The following is an 18,437-nucleotide window of genomic DNA, read 5'->3' as shown; positions in this document are numbered from 1 at the left end:
CGGCCATGGCGACGGCGGCGGCGGGGAGGCGGAAGCGCTCCGGGCAGCCCGCAGCGCGCCTGCGCGGAGGCCGGCCCCGCCACACAGCTGTCAGTACCTTCGGGCGGCCTGTGACACATGCGCACTCCCGCCGGTGAGGTCGCCGTCGGTGTCGGCCGTCGATCCGAAGGGGTCCTTTGACTTCTTTGCACGCCGTGCCTGAGCTCTTTCCTGGGCTGGGACGGGCGGAACCGGTGCGGCTGATCTCTGCCTTGTGGTGTCAGGGCGGGGCCGGAGAGAGGACCCCCACCGCTGGGGTCCCCAGGAGGGGTATGGGGGGGGAGGGGAATGGAAGGAAGGAGGAGATGGAAGATTTCCTGGAGGAGGGCACATTTTGGTGGACTTTGAAGTTCCTGAACCTTCTAACATACTGGTTTTGTAGCTCTTTGTTATCGTCCTCTTTCAAATACAAGGTACATGGGGCTCCTGGGTGGCTCAGTCGGTTGAGTGTCCGGCTTCGGCTCAGGTCATGATCTCGCGGTTTGTGGGTTTGAGCCCCGCGTTAGGCTCTGTGCTAACAGCTAGCTCAGAGCCTGGAGCCTGTATTTGGATTCTGTGTCCCCCTCTCTCTGCCCCTCCCCTGCTCACGCTCTCTGTCTCACTCAAAAATAAATTAAAAAATAATAAGATAAAATAAAATACGAGCGGGGCGCCTGGGTGGCTCAGTCGGTTAAGCCTCCGACTTCGGCTCAGGTCAGATCTCACGTTCGTGGGTTCGAGCCCCGCGTCAGGCTCTGTGCTGAGGGCTAGCTCAGAGCCTGGAGCCTGCTTCCAGTTCTGTGTCTCCTTCTCTCCCTGACCCTCCCCCTCTCATGCTCTGTCTCTCCTGTATCAAAAATTAATAAAAAAAACATTAAAAAAAATTTTTTAATTAAAAAAATAAAAATAAAATACGAGCTACAGGGGCACCTGGGTGGCTCAGTCAGATGAGCGTCCGACTTCGGCTCAGGTCATGATTTTGCAGATTGTGGGTTCGAGCCCCGAAGCGGGCTGTGTGCTGACAGCTCAAAGCCTTGAGCCTGCTTCAGATTTGTGTCTCCCTCTCTCTCTCTCTGTCCCTTCCCCGTTTATACTCTCTCTCTTTCAAAAATAAATAAACATTAAGAACATGTTTTTTAAATAAATAAAATGCAAGCTACATGAAAGTTGGGGTGTGTTTTATTCACAAATGCACCCTGAGAGCCCCCTGGACAATGCCTTCTGCAAATGCTCCAGGGGGATTTATGTGTCTGAGAAGCCCAAGAGGTCTCTACCCTGGGTCTTGCCTGGAGGAGCTCCTAAAATGGGGAAAATGGGTCTTGGCTGATGAGAAAGGGTATTCCAGGGAATAGCATGGGAAGAGAAGACTGGAAGCAGGAGACCTAGTGGGCCTGGCGAGCTGGGCACTTATCCGGGCCAGATAATTCAGTAGCCTATAGTAAGTGCTGTGAGACTTGCATAGGTATTGGGTCTTTAAAATCAGTAGCAAGTTAAGAAGACAGTCTATTTACAAAAGCATCAAAAAGAATAAGATACTAATGAACTTAATAAAATAATTGCAAAAAATGCACTGAGAACTACAAAACTTTGCTAAAAATAATTTAAAGATGATCTAAGTGAATAGGAAGACATCTCTTCACAGATCGGAAGATTTAATGTCGTTACGATGGTGGTGCTCCCCAAATTGGTCTACAGAGTCAATGCAATTGCTGTCAAAATTCAGACTTCTTTGTTGGGGTAGAAGTGGACAAGCTGATCCTAAAACTCCTATGGAATTGTAGGAGGTCCCAGGTAGCCAAAATAATTAGGAAAGAAAGCAGAGTTGGAGGACTCACACTTCCCGATTTCAAACTTGCTACAGAGCTGAGCAACCCAGACCTTGTGGTATTGGCATGAGGAGAGCCCTATCAGTGTGGTAGAACTGACAATGCAGATATAAACCCATACATCTGTGGTCAACGCATCTTTACAAACAAGGATGCCAGGATCATCCAATGGGGAAAGAATGGTCTTTTCAACAAATGAAACCACTAGATAGTCACATGCAAAAGAAAAAAGTTAGACCCTTTACTGGCAGAATAGTAGACCCCCACCCACCCACCCCCCTGCCAAAGGTGTCTACACCGTAATTCCCAGAACCTGTGGATATGTTAGGTTATTTGACAGGGGGAAATAGCGGTTGCAGATGGAAGTTGCAGATCAGCTGTCCTTAGAATAGATACCCTGGACTGGCCCCGGGTAATCACCAGGATCCTTGTAAATGAAAGAAGGGAGCCGATGAGGGATGACAGAATGGGAAAGACTCAACCCCCTTGCTGAGTTAGAAGATCCAAGAAGGGGCAATGAACCAAGGAATGTGGGTGGCATCTAAAAGCTAGAAAAGGCATGGAGGTGGGTTTTCTCAGGCGCTAGAGGGAAAGCAGCCACATGCCAGTGCCTTGATTTTAGTCAAGTAAGATCCATTTCTGACTTCTGACCTTCAGGAACTGTAAGATAATATATTGATGTTATTTTAAGCCAGTAACTGGTTATTTGTTACATCCACTCTGGAAAACTAATACAGATCCCAACCTCACACTATATACAAAAGTTTACAAGACCAGTGCTCTAACCCCTGAGCTACGGAGCCTCGTTTATATACAAAAGTTTAAATGGATCAGGGCGCTTGGCTGCCTCAGTCGATAGAGCACGCAACTCTTGATCTCAGGGTTGTAGGTTTGAGCCCCATGTTGGGTGTAGAAATTACTTAAAATCTTAAAAACTAAAATGGGCCAAAGGCCTAAATGTAAGAGCTGAAACGAAAAACTCTTAGAAGAAAACAAAGGCATAAATCTTTTTAAAAAATTTATTGAGAGACAGCGAGCAGAAGGCAGACATATGTGACTGGAGACTCACCACCCAGGCCAGACTGGAGATGAGACCAGAAAGGGAAGGACCACACCCTTTAGCAGAATGTCTGGAGGGCTTGAGTAGGAGAGAGGCCTGGGGTATGTTTTTAAAAGATCGATTTGGCTACGAGGTAAAGAGATGATGGAGGGCTGGGGTGGAAGTTGGGAGGCCAGCCAGGAGCCATGTGCAGTGGGTTAGAGAAGTCTAGCGCTGGCTGGGTTCGGTGGGTGCGGGGTCTTTCTTGGAGGCTGGGCTCCCGGTCCTTTCTAATGGACGGGCCAAGGAGCTGGAGAACAAGAGGAATCAGGATGGAGTCCTGAGATTCTAGCTTCCTTAATTAGATGCGTGGTGGAGCTTAAACTAACCGAGACACAAGCAGGTTGGAGAGAGAGCCCAAGTCCATTTGTTACCCGTGTTTTGTCTGAAATAGATCTATTGCCCAAAGAAGGTGCCAGCAAGGACGTGGGAAATTGGAACTCTTACACACAGCTGCTGGCGGGACCGTAAAATGGTGCATTCGCTCTGAAAAATAGTCTGGCAGTTCCTCAAAATATGAAACCCTTACCAGATGACCTAGTATTTCCATACTTTGGTTTATATCCCCCCAAATTAAGAACATATGTTCACACAAAGACGTGTACACAAATGTTCACAGCAGCAGAATTCACAATAGCTAAATAGGGTAAATGACTCAATGTTCATCAACAGATGGATGGCCAGCGAAATGTGGTCCATCCAGACAACGGAATCTTATTTGTCCATAAAAAGGAATGAACCTGGATGAATCTTAAAAAACGCTCTGCCAAGTGAAAGGAGCCAGACATCAAAGACCATATGTTGTATGATTTCATTTACATGAAATGTCCAGAACAGACAAATCCAGAGACAGGAAGCCAATTCGTGGCTGCCAGAGCCTGAGGAGAGAGAGACTCCTAATGGGTATGAGGTTTCCTTTTAGGAGAATGAAGATGTTCTGGAATCAGAGAGAGGTGACGGCGGCACAACTTTGTAAACACTAAATGCCTCTAAATTGGGCACTTTAAAAAGATGGATTTTAAGGTATGTGAATGACACCTCAACTAAAACCAAATCAGTAGTGGTGCCTGGGTGGCTGAGTGGGTTAAGGGTCCAACTCTTCATTTCGGCTCAGGTCATGATCTTACAGTTTGTGGGACTGAGCTCTGCATTGGGCTCTGCGGTGACAACACGGAGCCTGCTTGGGATTCTCTCTCTCCATCTCTGCCCCTCCCCCCCCTCACAAAAAACGCTCTCTCTCAAAATACATAAACATTTAAACAAAACAGTAGGAGTTGGCCAGACAAGCAGCATAAGAACAATGGTTCAGGCACTAGAGACAGCAGGTGCAAAGGCACCAAAGGAAGGAAGACGCAGGCAGGAAATGACCAATCACGGTGGAAAGAAGAGCCTATAGAATGGCAGTTCGGGCCAGAGTCTGCACTCCTCCCAAAGTGAGGGGGACCCTCAGAGGGTAGGAGGCAAGGGTCCAGCCTGCAGCTACCTCTCCTTGGAAGGCTCTCGTGTCCTCAACTCCCTCTCTAGCACGGCTTCTCCCTCCCCGTCCCTCACACACCACCGCTCCACCCCTGCCGGTCATGGCCCACGTGCAGTGCTAGGTGAGGACAAGTGTCTTCCCACATCACGGGGACAGACATCCTCCCAGGGCCGCTTCATAAAGGCCCGGGGCGGGGCGCGGGGGGGGGGGTGCTGGAGGCAGCGGATTGCCTTCTGATCCCAGCTCTCCCTCCAGACTTAACCACATTTCCTGGAGGGGGGGGCAGTCCCAGACCTTCCCATTGGCATAAACAATACAAAGCTCTCAAGCCCTGAAAAGGCCTGAAGGAAACCCGAAGTGAAGGCAGCTTTCATCGTGCTAAGAGTAAGAGGCTGGTTCGAAAGGCTATACAGGGGCATCCAGGGGGGCTCAGTCCACTAGGCGTCCAGCTTCGGCTGAGGTCATGATCTCATGGTTTGTGGGTCCAAGCGCCGCGTCGGCTCTGTGCTGACGGCTCAGAGCCTGGACCCTGCTTTGGATTCTGTGTCTCCCTCTCTCCCTGCCCCTCCCCGCTCATGCTCTGTCTGTCTGTCTCTCTCTCTCTCTCTCTCTCTCTCTCTCTCTCAAAAATAAATAAATGTTAGAAAGAAAGAAAGAAAGAAAGAAAGAAAGAAAGAAAGAAAGAAAGAAAGAAAGAAAGAAAGAAAGAAAGAAAGAAAGAAAGGAAAGAAAGAAAGAAAGAAAGGAAAGAAAGGCTATACGTTGGGTGATTCCAAATGCGAGACAAAGCGCGAGAACAAAGCAAAACTCCGGAGACGGTGAAGAGATCCGCGGTTGCGGCGGCTCGGGCTGGGAAGCGGGGAGAGACGCACCACGGGTTTTTAGGGCAGAGGAAGTAGGACACCAGCACCTGGATGCACATCACACATTATGCTCTCACGGAAGGTCCGACACAGAGTGACCGCTAACGTACGCCGTGGACTTGAGGTAATGACGCACAGACATAGGCCCATCGATCCTGACGAGCGCAGTGCAGGAACACAAGATGCTAAGGGTCAGGGACACAGCGGTGCGGGGCAACCCAGTACATGGAACTCTGTGCTTTCCACTTTTTTATATAAACCCGAAGTTGCTCTCATACAGTTTATTATTAATTAATTTAAAAAGACAGACGCAGAGCCTGATGCAGGATTATTTTCTTGTCAGCTCAGAGGGAGTTTCTTACCCTTCTGGGACTCACAGGCTTTGGAACAAGAAAGGGCCTCCTGTCCCGCTTTCTTACTGGGAACTGCCTGCACGGACTTCATTCCCCTCCTCGCACCTCAGTGTCCTCATCTGTACAATGGGGGACATGGCATGTGATACAGAACGCACTTGCCCAGGGATCCTTCCCGTGCCGTCTTCTCCTTGCATACTGTGGGCATCCGAGGATCAGCTCCGGGCCAGCCAGGGCCTCTTCCATCCCCCTCATCCATGCCCAGGGCCGCCCCCTCCCTGCCCCCACCCAGCGGAGGCCTGATCACCACAAACCTTTCCTCCTCTGTCCCCTGAAGTGGAGACCATGATAATACTAGGGGAGGCATAGCAGATGGGGTTAAGTGGATGTCCTGGATTAGACTGCCAGCTCTGCCACCTGCCAGAGTGCAGGGGCGCCTCCCCTGGGACTGGGGCCGGCGCAGGGCTCTGCGAGGCTCCCGAGGCTCAGCGGGGCAGTGAGCACACCAACCCGAGGCCCCAGAGGCCCTGCAGATGAGCTTTCGGGCAGCGATGGCGAGGAAAAGCCGTGGGTCTTGCTCTTGCCTGGTGAACATGAGTTCCCCAGCAGAAGTCCCGCCTTCGGAAACCCAGAAAGGGTTCTTCTGTGCCACAAGGGGACAGAGAATAAATAACTGGGATTCAGCCACTGGACGCTCTGTGCAGGTTTATTTCTTAAATTCAACTAGGAAATAAAACCTTGGTGCTTGGAAGGGCCCACGTGCAGCAGCGCGAGCCCCAGGGCTTGAGGGGCTGGATGGTGCTGCAGAAGGGGGGCGGGGCGCACAGTCTGGGTGGCCCGTCGTCACAACAGGAGTCCTGGACGAGCCAGCCGATGAGGCCGAAGAGGATGTCCGAGCCATCCCAGCTGGGCTGTCCAGGATGTCACCACCGACGCTAGGGCTGAACTCAACAAAGCCAGTGGGGATATTCAATAGGCTGGAACCCCCAAGGCCCCAAAGTCCATCTCAGATGCCACCCCCCAGGTAGGAGACCTCCCGCTACACCACCGCTGCCATTCCCGTGGGTCCCACCAGCAGCCGTGCCCGGTGGGGGCCCCCTAGAGCCCTCTGCCAGGGTGAGCGTCTGGCTGGGGAGCCGAACAGCCCCCCAAAGCAATTTTCAAGGCTCCTCTAGCAGGAGCTCCGTGGAGGCGCCTGAAAGGAGACATCTGCGCAGGGGCAATGTCCAAGTAGTAACAGTCAATTCTGGAAGCTTCCGGGCATCAAGAAGGGCAGATAGGGGACAGGAGAGAGACCCACCGAAGATGGTTAAGTGCAGAGAGGCAACTGGCCCAGCGTGGGAGAGATTTCCAGCTGTCCTGGAGGTCCCTTGACCATGACCCCCTGACACCCAGGTGGGCGGGGCAAACCACATGGGTCCTCTGCTCCGGAAGGAGGAAGGACGGACGGAAGGTCTGCCCGGAGCTCAGCCTGGGCTGCAACGTCCTTGGGAGGCCTGGACAGACTGTGGCTCATTAAGGCACAGCTGAGAGGGAGGCCGGGAGGCTCCACTCTGGGTCGATGACCCAGCAGGGACGAGCCACAGAGGCCCCGAGGACAACAGGGCGCTGCGTGCCCGCCGATCTCAGGAGAGAGCAGGGGAAAAGAAAGAGGGAAGAGGTGTGGGCACGTGGGACAGAGGGGAGGCTGAGAAGCAGGGAGGAGAGGGACGCACAGGGACACGGCAGTGGGGACTCAGGCAGGAGACAGCCTAGAAGCAGAGGGGGCGGCGGGAAGGATGCAGAGCCGTAGGCTTCTCCCCAGGGTCCGGCTGCTGGGCACCAGGGCGGCCCCTGCAGGTGCCGCTGGGCCAGCCCCTCAACCTCACTGGCAGGACCTGGCTGGGAGTCTCTAGTGGGCAGAGGAGGAGTGTCAGAGGGCAAAGGCACCCGAGCAGATGCGAGTGTAGACACTCTGGTCGAGGGGCAGGTAGTGGCCCTGCTTCAGGTCCAGGAAGAAGAGCCGGTCCGAGGTCTGGCGTGGGTCAAAGCCCTCATGCTGCAGTCGAGTCTTCTGGATCTTGAAGGTGCCTAGGGGTGGGGGGGGGGATACTCAGCAAGGGGAGGCTCTAGGAACCCCCAACTCACCACCCTTGCCTACACCTCCAGGCTTCGCATAGGCCATCCCGTCGGCTGGAAACATTCTTCCTCATGTGGTCTGCCTGATTTTCCTTTGCCCTTCAGAGCCTGACTTCATGCCCCCTCCTCCAGGGCGGCCTCCCTGATTATCCCATCACAGCCGCACACTCTGTGTACTCCCTGCCTGGTCACATGTCCACTCTCGAGACCAGGGCAAGGCTGAGTCTATCACACAGGGGTCAGCAAGCTGTAGCTGAGGGCCACATTCGGCCCATCATCTGTTTTGTAAATAGTTTTATTGGCAAGAAGCTACACCTACTTGTTTACGGACTGTCTGGGACAGCTTTTACTCAGGAGGCAGGGGTAAGTTGTTGGGACAGAGACTGCATGGCCCAAACAACCGAAAATATTTACTCTCTGGTCTTTAAGAAAAAGTTTGCACTCCCTGCAGTGGACAATTAAAGAAAGATTTTAGGAAAGAGAAGGGTAGGGGCACCCCAGGGGCTCAGCTGGTTAAGCGTCTGACTTTGGCTCACTCATGATCTTGAGGTTCATGGGTTCAAGCCTTACACTGGGCTCTCTGCTGTCAGCACAGAGTCCTCTTTGGGTCCCCCAGCCCCCTCTCTCTGTGCCCCTCCCCTGCTCTCTCTCTTTCTTTCTCAAAAGTAAAAAACCCATTTTTTAAAAAAAAGAAAGCTAAGGGTTTGGGCTTGTAGGAAAAAATGGAGGCAGGGTACCTGTGTGCTCTAGAGTTGAGAAGGTGTCTTGTTCTAAATAAAACTTCAAAAGCACAAACCATAACATTAATAAAAGGGGGAGTAAGTCTGTATCAAAATTAAGGGCTTCTTTTCAACAAAGGTTAATGGTTAGGCTCCCAAATAGAAGACTCCTGATGTCCAAAACTCATGGAATTAACTTCAAGAGTAGTAGGAGAAACTTGCAGATCAAGAAGAAAAAGACAGCAAGGCTAGACAGAGATACAAACAGGCAATTTGCAGGAGCAGGAGCCTCACAGATATGAGATGATGTCCTCGTCATCAGAAAAAATGCAAGAAATGGAAAAATGCATCCAACACTGCAGAATGCCTAGTGGGGGTGGCATTCAGGACTGGAAATCAGTAGCAATGCAGATAAAACAAGAGAGGGCCCTGAATAGGCCATCGTACTCGCTGGCCATGACCCATTGCGTCAGACTTGGCACAAGGGCCTGAACCAGGACAAAGGAGCAAATGGTTGACGAACCAAGAGACAGATGGATGGACGGACAGACAGAGAGGCGAGAGGCCACACCTGTAGTGTCCACTTGGGGAAGGAGGCGTAGGAAGATGGGCCGGGCATAGGGTGCCAGCACCTTCTGCAGCTCTTGGTACAGCACATTGGGGCTCAGCCGGCCGTGGGGGTCTGCGATGGCCGCCATGCCTGCTTTGCCCTCTACTCCTGGAGACAGAGGTTTCAGTGAGAACACCCCACCTTCTGTCCCGCCACCAGACTGAGTACACCCTCAGAGGCCCCTGCTCTCTCTGATCTAACACTTGCTGAGGCACTAATCATCGTTATTTTTGCGCTCTTGCTGCACTCCCTGCAACTCTGAGACAGTCACTTTCATGATCCCATTTACTGGATAAGGAAACCGAGGGGTTACCATCCATAAGGGGTAACTCCAGATCCAGTGCCCCACCCAGGTTGCTAGGTGCAGTTATCCAGGTTGAGCACTGCTCAAGAGCACCTGTACCTCCAAGCTAGTGCAGGTTGGGCTCCTCTGGGGCTGCCGTACCCTAGAACCACCCCCACAAACCCAGCTTGCCTGGCACAGCCACCCCGTACACAGCCACGTCTGTCTGGCCCAGCAGGCGGCTGAGGACGCCCTCCACCTCAGTAGTGGAGACATTCTCCCCACGCCAGCGGAAGGTGTCCCCGCCGCGGTCCCGGAAGTACATGTAGCCCAGCTCATCCATCACCAGCACATCGCCTGGCAGAGGGGAGAAGGAGAGGTAAGACGGTGGCCCGCCATCCCCACAGCCACCGCCGTGGTCTTCGCACCTGAGAGGTAGGCACTGTCGCCCTTCCGGAAAACACTGTGGGCGATCTTCTTGCTGGTGGCACTCTCGCTGATGTAGCCATCGAAGCGACGCAGCGGGTCCTGCTGGTTGATCTGGCCCACGAGGAGGCCAGGTTCCCCTGGGGAGGAGGCCACCCTCAGGCTGCGCTGGGTGGGCAGGGGGTGGGGGCCCCAGGTCCCCAGGGGACTGGGCAGGGCCTGGCTCACCGGCCTGACACGGGATGCAGAGGCCCTGGGCGTCCCGCAGTAGTTCCATGGTGTCCTCATTGACCTTCACCAGCCGGATGGGGTACACGTGGGGTAAGATACGGCTGTTGAAGCCACAGGAGCCGACCTGGGATTGGGGTGGCGAGCCAAGTCGGTGAGGAGTCCCGGGTGGCATGGCGTCCTCCCACAGACATCTCGCCTCTCCTGCCCCAGGGCCCTGGAATTAGCACCCCATGTTCCCTGAACTCTGTGACCTTGGGTGATCTGAAAAAGGGGGCATTAAGGGCAGTGCCTCCTTCCCAGGACTCATGTCCCCTCCTCCCACTCCCCAGCCTCCTCTGGCCATCATCATGTGTGGAAACCTGCTGACCGCTCACCACTTCCTGGTCCACAAAACCCTCTGTGCAGGCAGGAAGTGAATGCCTGGGGTCACCCTGGAGCCACGTGGGGACCTGGCAGAGCCTCTGCCCCCTCCCAGCCACATGCCACCCTACCCGGCCCAGTCCAATGAGCATGAATGCTGTCTAATGGGTTTGTGCTGCTGGATGCCGTTGGGTATGTTTGTTACGGCAGCCACTGGTGTTGATGCAGCCGGAGTATCTCCTGGGGTTGGCTGCTCAACAGACGTGCGCTGGGGGCACGGCCTTGTTCTCAGGTCCTGGGGACCCAACACAGAGCCAGACGGGAACGAATCGCGGCCCCCAGGTGTTTGCTTTATTATTACTCTCTGCATCTGTGTCTGGCTTGGGATGGGACGAGCTTGGTAAGGGAGCCGGGTCCAGCTGAGGCAGAATGGAGACCTTCATTGCTAATCATAAAAGCATCTGCTGGGGCGCCTGGGTGGTTCAGTCAGTTAAGCTTCCGACTTCAGCTCCGGTCATGATCTCCCGGTCTGTGAGTTCAAGCCCTGCATCGGGCTCTGTTCTGACCGCTTGGAGTCTAGAGCCTGCTTTCAGATTCTGTGTCTCCGTCTCTCTCTGCCCCTCCCCTACTCATGCTTTGTTTCTCTCTGTCTCAATAATAAATAAATTTAATAAATTAAAAAAAATTTTTTTTAAATCATCTGCAGACAGCCTGCAACCTGGGGATGCCATGTTGAGCTCAGGATTGGTGGGTGATTTGAACAAACCCAATGGGCTACGGTCCCCATGTACAGATGAGGGAACCAAGGCCCAAGGAGACTGAGTGACTTAGCCAGTAGGAGCGGAGGGGCACTCCAACCATAGCACTGGATCCCCCAGAGCCCTGTGCTCCCCCACCACCCCCACGGGTGGAAACTGGAAGCCTGAGACCTTCTTCCGAGGCACACACACAGCCTCGCAGAGGACTTGAATTCAGGGGCATAGTCAAACCACCAACTGTGCATGCATGCATGCCGGAGGAGGGACCCCGCCCGCGTGTGCACCCTGGCAGTTCCAGGACCTTCCGGTCCCCTGCCCTGCGCGCCTGGCCGACCCTCCCAGCAGATCAGGGAACGCGGGGCAGGGGAGGCAGAGATAGCAGCGAGCCCTGAACCTCAAAGCCTGCCCGCGCTGCCCACCGCCACCCACCTTCCCGTCCATGTTGGCGATGCTGCAGTTGCACTCCGTGGCTCCGTAGAACTCGCCGATCTGGCGCACGCCGAAGCGCTCGGTGAACTCCTCCCAGATGGCCGGCCGCAGCCCGTTGCCCACGGCCAGGCGCACGCGGTGCCGCCCCTCCGCCTCGCGCACCGGCTGCTTCAGCAGGTAGCGGCAGATCTCCCCGATGTACTGGACCACCTGGGGGCGGGGGTAGGCGAGGGGTGGGCGGCCACGCTGGGCCTGAGACCCCGGGTCACCCCTCCGCCCTGGGCGCTAGGAGCCAAGTGCGCTTAAGAGCAATGGTCACTAACCCGCCCAGGCCATTTATGCATGCCCCTTGCTGAATCCTTGCTGGGGGGAGGAGACTGAGAGGATGCAGTCAGCGTCCCAGGTGCCCCTGCGTGGCCGGTCCACCCCCATACTGCCTCCAGGAACTCCCTACCGGGAAGGCGGGCTGCAGTGGACACCACACAGGGCAGCCCTAGGCTGTCCCCCAGAGCCCTGATTCCACGCTGCCTCCTTGATCCCATCCTCAGCTCACCCTGCATTGCTCCTTCGCTCCGGTCTCAAGGCTCCACCCCCCGGGGGAAGGTCATCGCCCAGATACCCCAGGTGTCTTCAAGTCCCTATCTGTGGGTTGGCTTCTTAAGGATTCCCCCCCTCCCATCACCAATTTTACTGGGGGTCACAGACGGTAAGTGACTGGATCAAAGCTGATAAGGGATAGAGGTTGATTTGATTCTGGGCATCCTGATGAGTCTGAATGAAGCAGTTACATGCTCAGGATTAACTGCCAGGTTGATCAAAGCTTACAGCTTCAAAGTGCTCACAGCTTCCCCTCGCCCACAGGATAAAGGCCAAATTTCTGCCACTGGTCAATTCCACTTCGGCCACACCGCCCTCAATGCCTCTTCTCCTTTTCTTTCCCACCAACACACTGTGCCACACAGGGCTCCTCCTCGGGGCCTTTGCACACGCTGTGCCCTCTGCCTGGAGCACTCTGCCCCAGGGAAGAACCCAGGGGTCCTCAGGTTTGGGTCAAATATCACTGCTGCGGAGAGGCATTCCCTCAACAGTGCTTGCTGAATCTCTGATGAATCAACACATGTACTGAGTATTCTACTGCCAAACACAGGGCTCATTGGTTTATTTCTCCCAACACTCCGTGCGGGGCATGAAGGCACGAGATCCACAGAGGGGAACGGCCTGCCCAAGACCATCAGCTGCTGGGCAGGACGCAAGCCCAGGCCGAGGCCAGGTCGGAGCCTGAAGGTGGTGAGTTCTCTCCCTCTTTCCCTAGGCTCAGATCAGTGCTTTGCTGGTGGCCCAGCCCACCCCATCTCCAGGGCAGAACCTTGGACACAACCTGGCCAACCAGCCCAGTCCGTCCCCAGCTGGTAATTGGTTCAAGGGTGAGCACATGACCAGAGTCAGGCCAATGAGAACCAGCCCTGGGCTGTGTCTCTACCTGAGCTGCTGAGAACCTTCCAGAAGAAGCAGGGCTGGGAAGGAAGCTGCATGCCACCGAGGAAGAGAGAAACAAGAAATGGAAAGAGACAGAGGCCCTCCTGGATCACGCTGTGCCTGAAACTTTCCCCATGTAGCTTTCTCAGGTCCATGAGCTCCTAAATCTATGAGCTCCTAAATCCCCTTCTTCAAGAAGCCAGGGCTTGGTTAGGGTTTTAGCTCCTGTCTGCTGACAAAGTCCTGCCCTCCAAACCATCACTAGGTGGTCCCAGCCATGCTCTGAGCAGCTCTCAGCTGTCCCCTTCAGGCCAGGGGAGGGACAACCCAGCCACGACTGAGGCAGTCGGGGGGACAGTGACACCCCCCCCATGTCCCTGAGTCTGTGTCACGCTGAGAGCAAACAGCTGATCTTTACCTCTGGCCTGGATCCCTGGACAGACCCAGGGCTGAAGAGAAGACAGCTCAGGTCAGCTCCGAGAGGCAGACGCCAGATGCCCTACGCCAAGACCTCCAGCCTGCACGGTGCCACCGAGATAGAGGCTGGGAGCCCGTCACCGACTCCCCTGCGTCAGGGTGACCTTATACACCAAGTGCACACACCCCACTAGGTAGGGAGAGACACAGGCACCACACACTCAGCCCCCCAGGGAGGTGGAGGCACCTGTCTCCTGCCCATCTCTTGGTTCTAATGTTTCTTTGCGGCGGGGGGCAGAGAGAGAGGGAGACACAGAATCCAAAGCAGGCTCCAGGCTCTGAGCTGTCAGCACAGAGTCCAATGCAGGGCTGGAACCCACAAACTGTGAGATCATGACCTGAGCTGAAGTCGGATGCCCAACCGACTGAGCCCTCCAGGCGCCCCTCGCCTATACTTTCCGTCCATGTTTATGGACACAGGCTTCGCCAGCTACCCAGAAGTAGAGAACTCAGAGGACCGCTTTCATAAACTGAAACAGTGTAAAGTGAAGTGTATTTCCTGCTTGCTTGAAGTTTGAATTAACACCTCCTCACTTTTACAAAAGACCTATGTTAGTACTGTAACAGGGTTTTTTTTTTTTTCCATAAAAGAGAAAATCCTCTTTGGATTTCTTTTCGTTAGTGAAATCAGGTACTGACGTAGGTCTTTCCCCAAAAAGAAGCACTGTAACTTGAACTTGGGGTGTGGAGGGGCGGGGATCTGTATTCACAGCTCTCAGTAACCAAGGTAATAAAACAGCCTCATTTGCATTTCAAGACTTGGCTTAACAAGGCTCCTCAAGAGCCTCCCATGAGCAAAATGGAAAATCCTCAAAAGTAGTGCAAAAGTCAGACGTTGTCCCAAGAGATCCCTGCGATGCCAACCCAGAGCCCCGACCCTGCCTAGCTGTGTGTGACCTGGGCCCCACCCATCCAAGGTGAGGTGGGCACCTGCCAATTTGCCAGTCCCTAGACCAGTCCATTCTCTCCTCTCCTCACCCCTTCTTCCTGGAGGAAGGTGCTAAAACCTGGATTCTATGCCCACCGGGGCACTGAAAGCCTCAGCCTGGCTTCCTCTCATGGTGGAGGGGAGGGGAGAGGAAAGATGGGGTCCGAGCCCACCCCCCCAATCTACAGGACTGCGGATATTCACCTCGACCTCATGCCTACCCCACCTGGGCCCCACACCTTGTGGCCTTAACCAGCACCCACAGCCTCCTTTCTGCAGTCAAGACGGCTGGGGCACAGGGCGGCGTGTTAGAGAACTCAGGCAACCTCGGCCCGATTCCAGATGCATTATAGGCCTCAATTTCCCCACCTGCAAAATGGCCTTTGTGCCGCCTTTGCCCACACGCAAGCAGTTCTCCCATTGAGTTTGCACGTGGAAGGGCTAGCCTGGGGCTGGACACAGAGCACGTGCTCAAGAAACGCAGGCCACCCTCCTGTCCCCCTCCAGAGCAGCCATTCAGGGGCCCTGGAGAACAGGGTCCCCACAGCGGACCTGCAGGAGGGGCGGCGCGGGAGGGGCGGGGCCTGACCGTGCAGTTGTATTTGACGCAGTCATCCCAGAAGCGGCTGGCGGAGAACTTCTTGCGGAGGACCACTGTCAGCCCGTAGATGAGACACTGCCCCACGCCCATGATGTTGCCTGCAGAAGGCGCACTCGGTGAGGAGTCCCCAGGCGCCGCCCCACCCCTGCCCCGGCCTGCCCACAGTACCTGCCGTGTGGTACAGGGGCAGACAGTCATAGAGCACGTCTGCCACCCGCATGCTGTAGGCGTGGTGGCCGAAGGCTGCGATGCGGTAGTACCTGCGGGGGGCGGGGAGTGCAGGGACTGGGACTTTCGTCCTCCAGGGTGTGCCAATGGGGGGGGGGGGCAAGGCAGGGACCCAGGCAGGGCCAGCCTAGCTCACCAGCGGGAGAACTTGCAGCCCATGATTGCCATGCTGCTAGGTGCCAAGAGGAATGCAAGGGAGCAGAGAAATGGAGAGGGGCTGAAGGTGACAGCCAGAGAGGTGTGGGGGGGTGACACAGGAGCTGAGAGCTGGTGTGAAGGAGCTATGGGGGCTGAGCTAAGGAGCGCCCTGGTGGAGAGCACAGCATGTGCAAAGGCCCGAGGCAGAAGGACCTTTGAGGAAGTGTAAGAGGTGAAAGGGCATGAGAGTGGGATGGAAAACGATAGCAGAACATGGGCAGGGGTGCATAATGCGGGCATGGATTTTACTCTGAGGGCCAAGGCCAAGGCAGGTGCAGGGAAGTCTGGCTCAGGGCCTGTCTGGTTTAGGATATGAAACCCTCTTGCGGCCACTGAAGGGAGAGGCAAGAGACAAGGAGGGGCACAGAGCGGCACTGTCTCAAGATGGGCCGTGGGGTTTTACCAGGTTCAGACAGAAATGTCCACAAGATCCCAACAAGAGCGAAGGGAACGGGTCAGCTGTAGAGGTGACCTGGAGTCACTCTCCAAAGCTGGGGTAATGCCCATGGGCCCCCCTCACCTGCTGTGCACTACAATGGCAGCCTTGGGCAGCCCCGTGGTCCCCGACGTATAGATGTAGAAGAGGCGATCTGCAGGAGACGCACATGTTGGGGTCCAAGGACTGGAGGGGACGGGATAGGGAGACAGGGTGGGCACTGGCAGCGGGAGGGGGACAACCCATCCTAGCCTCATCATCCAACCCCTTGTCAGGGGGCGGGGCCTCAAATCCATCCCCTTGCCCGGGGGCGGAGCCTCACCATCCATCCCCTGGTCGGGGGCGGAGCCTCACCATCCATCCCCTTGTCAGGGGGCTGTTCCGGGGGCGCTGTGGAGGCTTCCTTCAGCAACGGGTCCAGGAGCCGGGTGTCAGGCAAGATTCCCTCAGGCCCCAGTTCTCCAGAGCAGAACTTGAGCAGACTCTTCCCCAGCTGTCCACTCACCTCGGCCACCGCTGTAGCCCCAAACATAACGTGAAGATCAAGGACAGCCAGGGCCCTCCCAAGGCCTGGGATACACCACACCATCTTCCTGCGTACCCCATCCCCCGCCTCGGGAAGCCCCAGGCCCCCCCTTCCCTCCTCAGGATGATACCCGCGCTGGCCTCACCTGCTGCCAGCTCCCCTCCGAAGATGAGGGCCTTGGCGCCCGAGGTGCCCAGGCAGAAGGCCAGGGGCTCCCGCCGCAGGTTAACATTGAGCAGTGCGGCTTCCACGCCCACCTTGGCCAGGCCCAGCCACAGCCCCACGAACTCGGGCCGGCCCTCCAGGAAGAGGGCCACCACGTCACCCGGCGTGAAGCCCAGCTGGCAGAAGAGGTTGGCCACCGCATTGGAGTAGGCGTCCAGCTGCGCAAAGGTCCAGCACACATCGCTGCCCGCGTCCACCAGCGCCAGGCGGTCAGGCTGCCTCTGTGCCACCACCTGGAAAATCCGCGGGATGGTGTGGCGGGCACGCTGGTGCCGCCGCAGCTCCAGGCGCACACGGATCAGCACAGAGAGGCCGCTGAGGGGGGAGGGGAGGGGGAGACGACGTCACTGGGTGACCTCTCCAAGCCTCGGCATCTCCATGTGGAGAAAGCAGAGGAAAAGGTCCTTGTCCTCCTTCAATAAAGACCTTTTGGTGGCTGGGTCTCTTGGGGGACTAAGTGCACAGGAAGGGCGGTTTAACCAACCAACCCGGAAGTCCCACAGATGGTCCTTGTTTCTCTCTCCTGGGAGTCCAGAGCCTCCTACAGACCCCACTAGCACCTGCAGATTGGACTCCTCATGCTCCACCTGGTGTCCTCATCATCTCCTCCAAGAAGTCTTCCAGGGCTCGGCCCTGCACTGTGCCCGCTGCCCCCCATCAAACCATAGAGTCCCCCAAATGGGGCCAGGCCCGGGCAGGCACTGGGTCTGTTTCCCCCACCTCTGGACAGTGAGCACCCTGGGAAAGTCACATCTGACTGGCCGAGGAGCCGATACATACTAGGTGCTCAGTAAAGAGGCCGGGCTGTGTTCATGTCCCCACACCTGGAACGCGAGGTAGCAGCCAACACAGAGGTAGACTCTTCCTTTCGTCTCCCAAATGATGAGCACCTACTGCATGCCAGGTCCACGATGGGCAAGAGGGATGCAGCGGTAACCCAGACCTAACCCTTCCCCCACACCATCCTCCTTCTGCTCCTTCTCCTTTTCCATCCTGCCCCCCACCCCAACACCTACCCCTTGCTCAGTCACTCCAGCCACAGGGCCTTCTTGCTGTTCCTTGAACACACCACCAGGCATGCTCCCACCTCAGGGCCTTTGCACAGGCTATTCCCCTCCCTGGACCACTCTTCTGTCAACATCCCCACAGCCTCTCCCACTTCCATTAGGTCTTGGGTCAAATGATGCCCATCTGTTATTGCGCACACACACCCTCTTGCCCCTCTCTGGTCCCTGCTTTGTTTTTCTTTCAACCCAGCACTCACTGATTTACCATCTTGCCCTGGGCTCTCTCTTTCTGCCCTGGGTGACAGGGACTTATGTCTGTTTTACTCTAGGGCTTGGAGAGACAGCAGTGGAAACAGACCAAAGCCCGACTCTCCTGGAGCCTGCCACAAATAATCCCACAGGACAGTTGTCTTGGAGGCAGAGAGAGGCATCTGGAGCTCCCAGGCCAGGCCTGAACCCCACAGCCCAAGAAAGCAGCCGGCCTGAACCTGGCAAGATCTTTGGTGAGAGGAGGGGCCGGCACACGTAAGCAAGATCTCAGGGCAGGGCCACACTGGGAAGAGGTGCAGGCACAGGGACAGCTGTGAGGAGCATCAATGAAGGGTCTTGGGCAGGTTGCCGCCCACCAGTTCCCTCTGGGTGCCCATGGCCTTCACGTAAATGAACACTCCTAATCGGAGAGCCTGCTCATCGAAGCCCCTGTTTGCAGTGACCAGAGGAAGCAACACCTGCATCTGACCAGAAGCCTGGCACATAGTAGGTGCT

At 55.7% G+C, this 18,437-nt stretch overlaps 1 protein-coding gene across 4 annotated transcripts in view; it reads right to left on the bottom strand.

Annotated features, from left to right (window-relative positions):
• Positions 1–6,324: 6,324 nt before the first annotated feature.
• Positions 6,325–18,437, bottom strand: part of SLC27A1 (solute carrier family 27 member 1) — a 28,065-nt gene continuing 15,952 nt past the window's right edge. For 3 of the 4 annotated variants that reach the window (XM_029916917.1, XM_029916916.1, XM_029916918.1), the window contains exons 3-13: positions 16,586–16,980; positions 16,269–16,430; positions 15,999–16,068; positions 15,221–15,312; positions 15,041–15,150; positions 11,571–11,780; positions 10,021–10,147; positions 9,795–9,932; positions 9,559–9,723; positions 9,045–9,191; positions 6,325–7,706 (exon numbers count right to left, since the gene is read on the bottom strand). In XM_029916917.1, coding sequence (XP_029772777.1) covers positions 7,549–7,706; positions 9,045–9,191; positions 9,559–9,723; positions 9,795–9,932; positions 10,021–10,147; positions 11,571–11,780; positions 15,041–15,150; positions 15,221–15,312; positions 15,999–16,068; positions 16,269–16,430; positions 16,586–16,980 — 1,774 coding nt within the window. In that variant the 3' untranslated portion in view covers positions 6,325–7,548. The remainder of the gene's footprint in view (positions 7,707–9,044; positions 9,192–9,558; positions 9,724–9,794; positions 9,933–10,020; positions 10,148–11,570; positions 11,781–15,040; positions 15,151–15,220; positions 15,313–15,998; positions 16,069–16,268; positions 16,431–16,585; positions 16,981–18,437) is intronic. The other variant, XR_003900912.1, reaches the window with a different exon arrangement.

Source organism: Suricata suricatta, chromosome 12 (assembly GCF_006229205.1).
Source record: "Suricata suricatta isolate VVHF042 chromosome 12, meerkat_22Aug2017_6uvM2_HiC, whole genome shotgun sequence".
NCBI lineage: Eukaryota > Metazoa > Chordata > Mammalia > Carnivora > Herpestidae > Suricata > Suricata suricatta.
The sequence above is the reverse complement of the archived record's forward strand: the minus strand, read 5'-3'. Positions and strand labels throughout refer to the sequence as shown.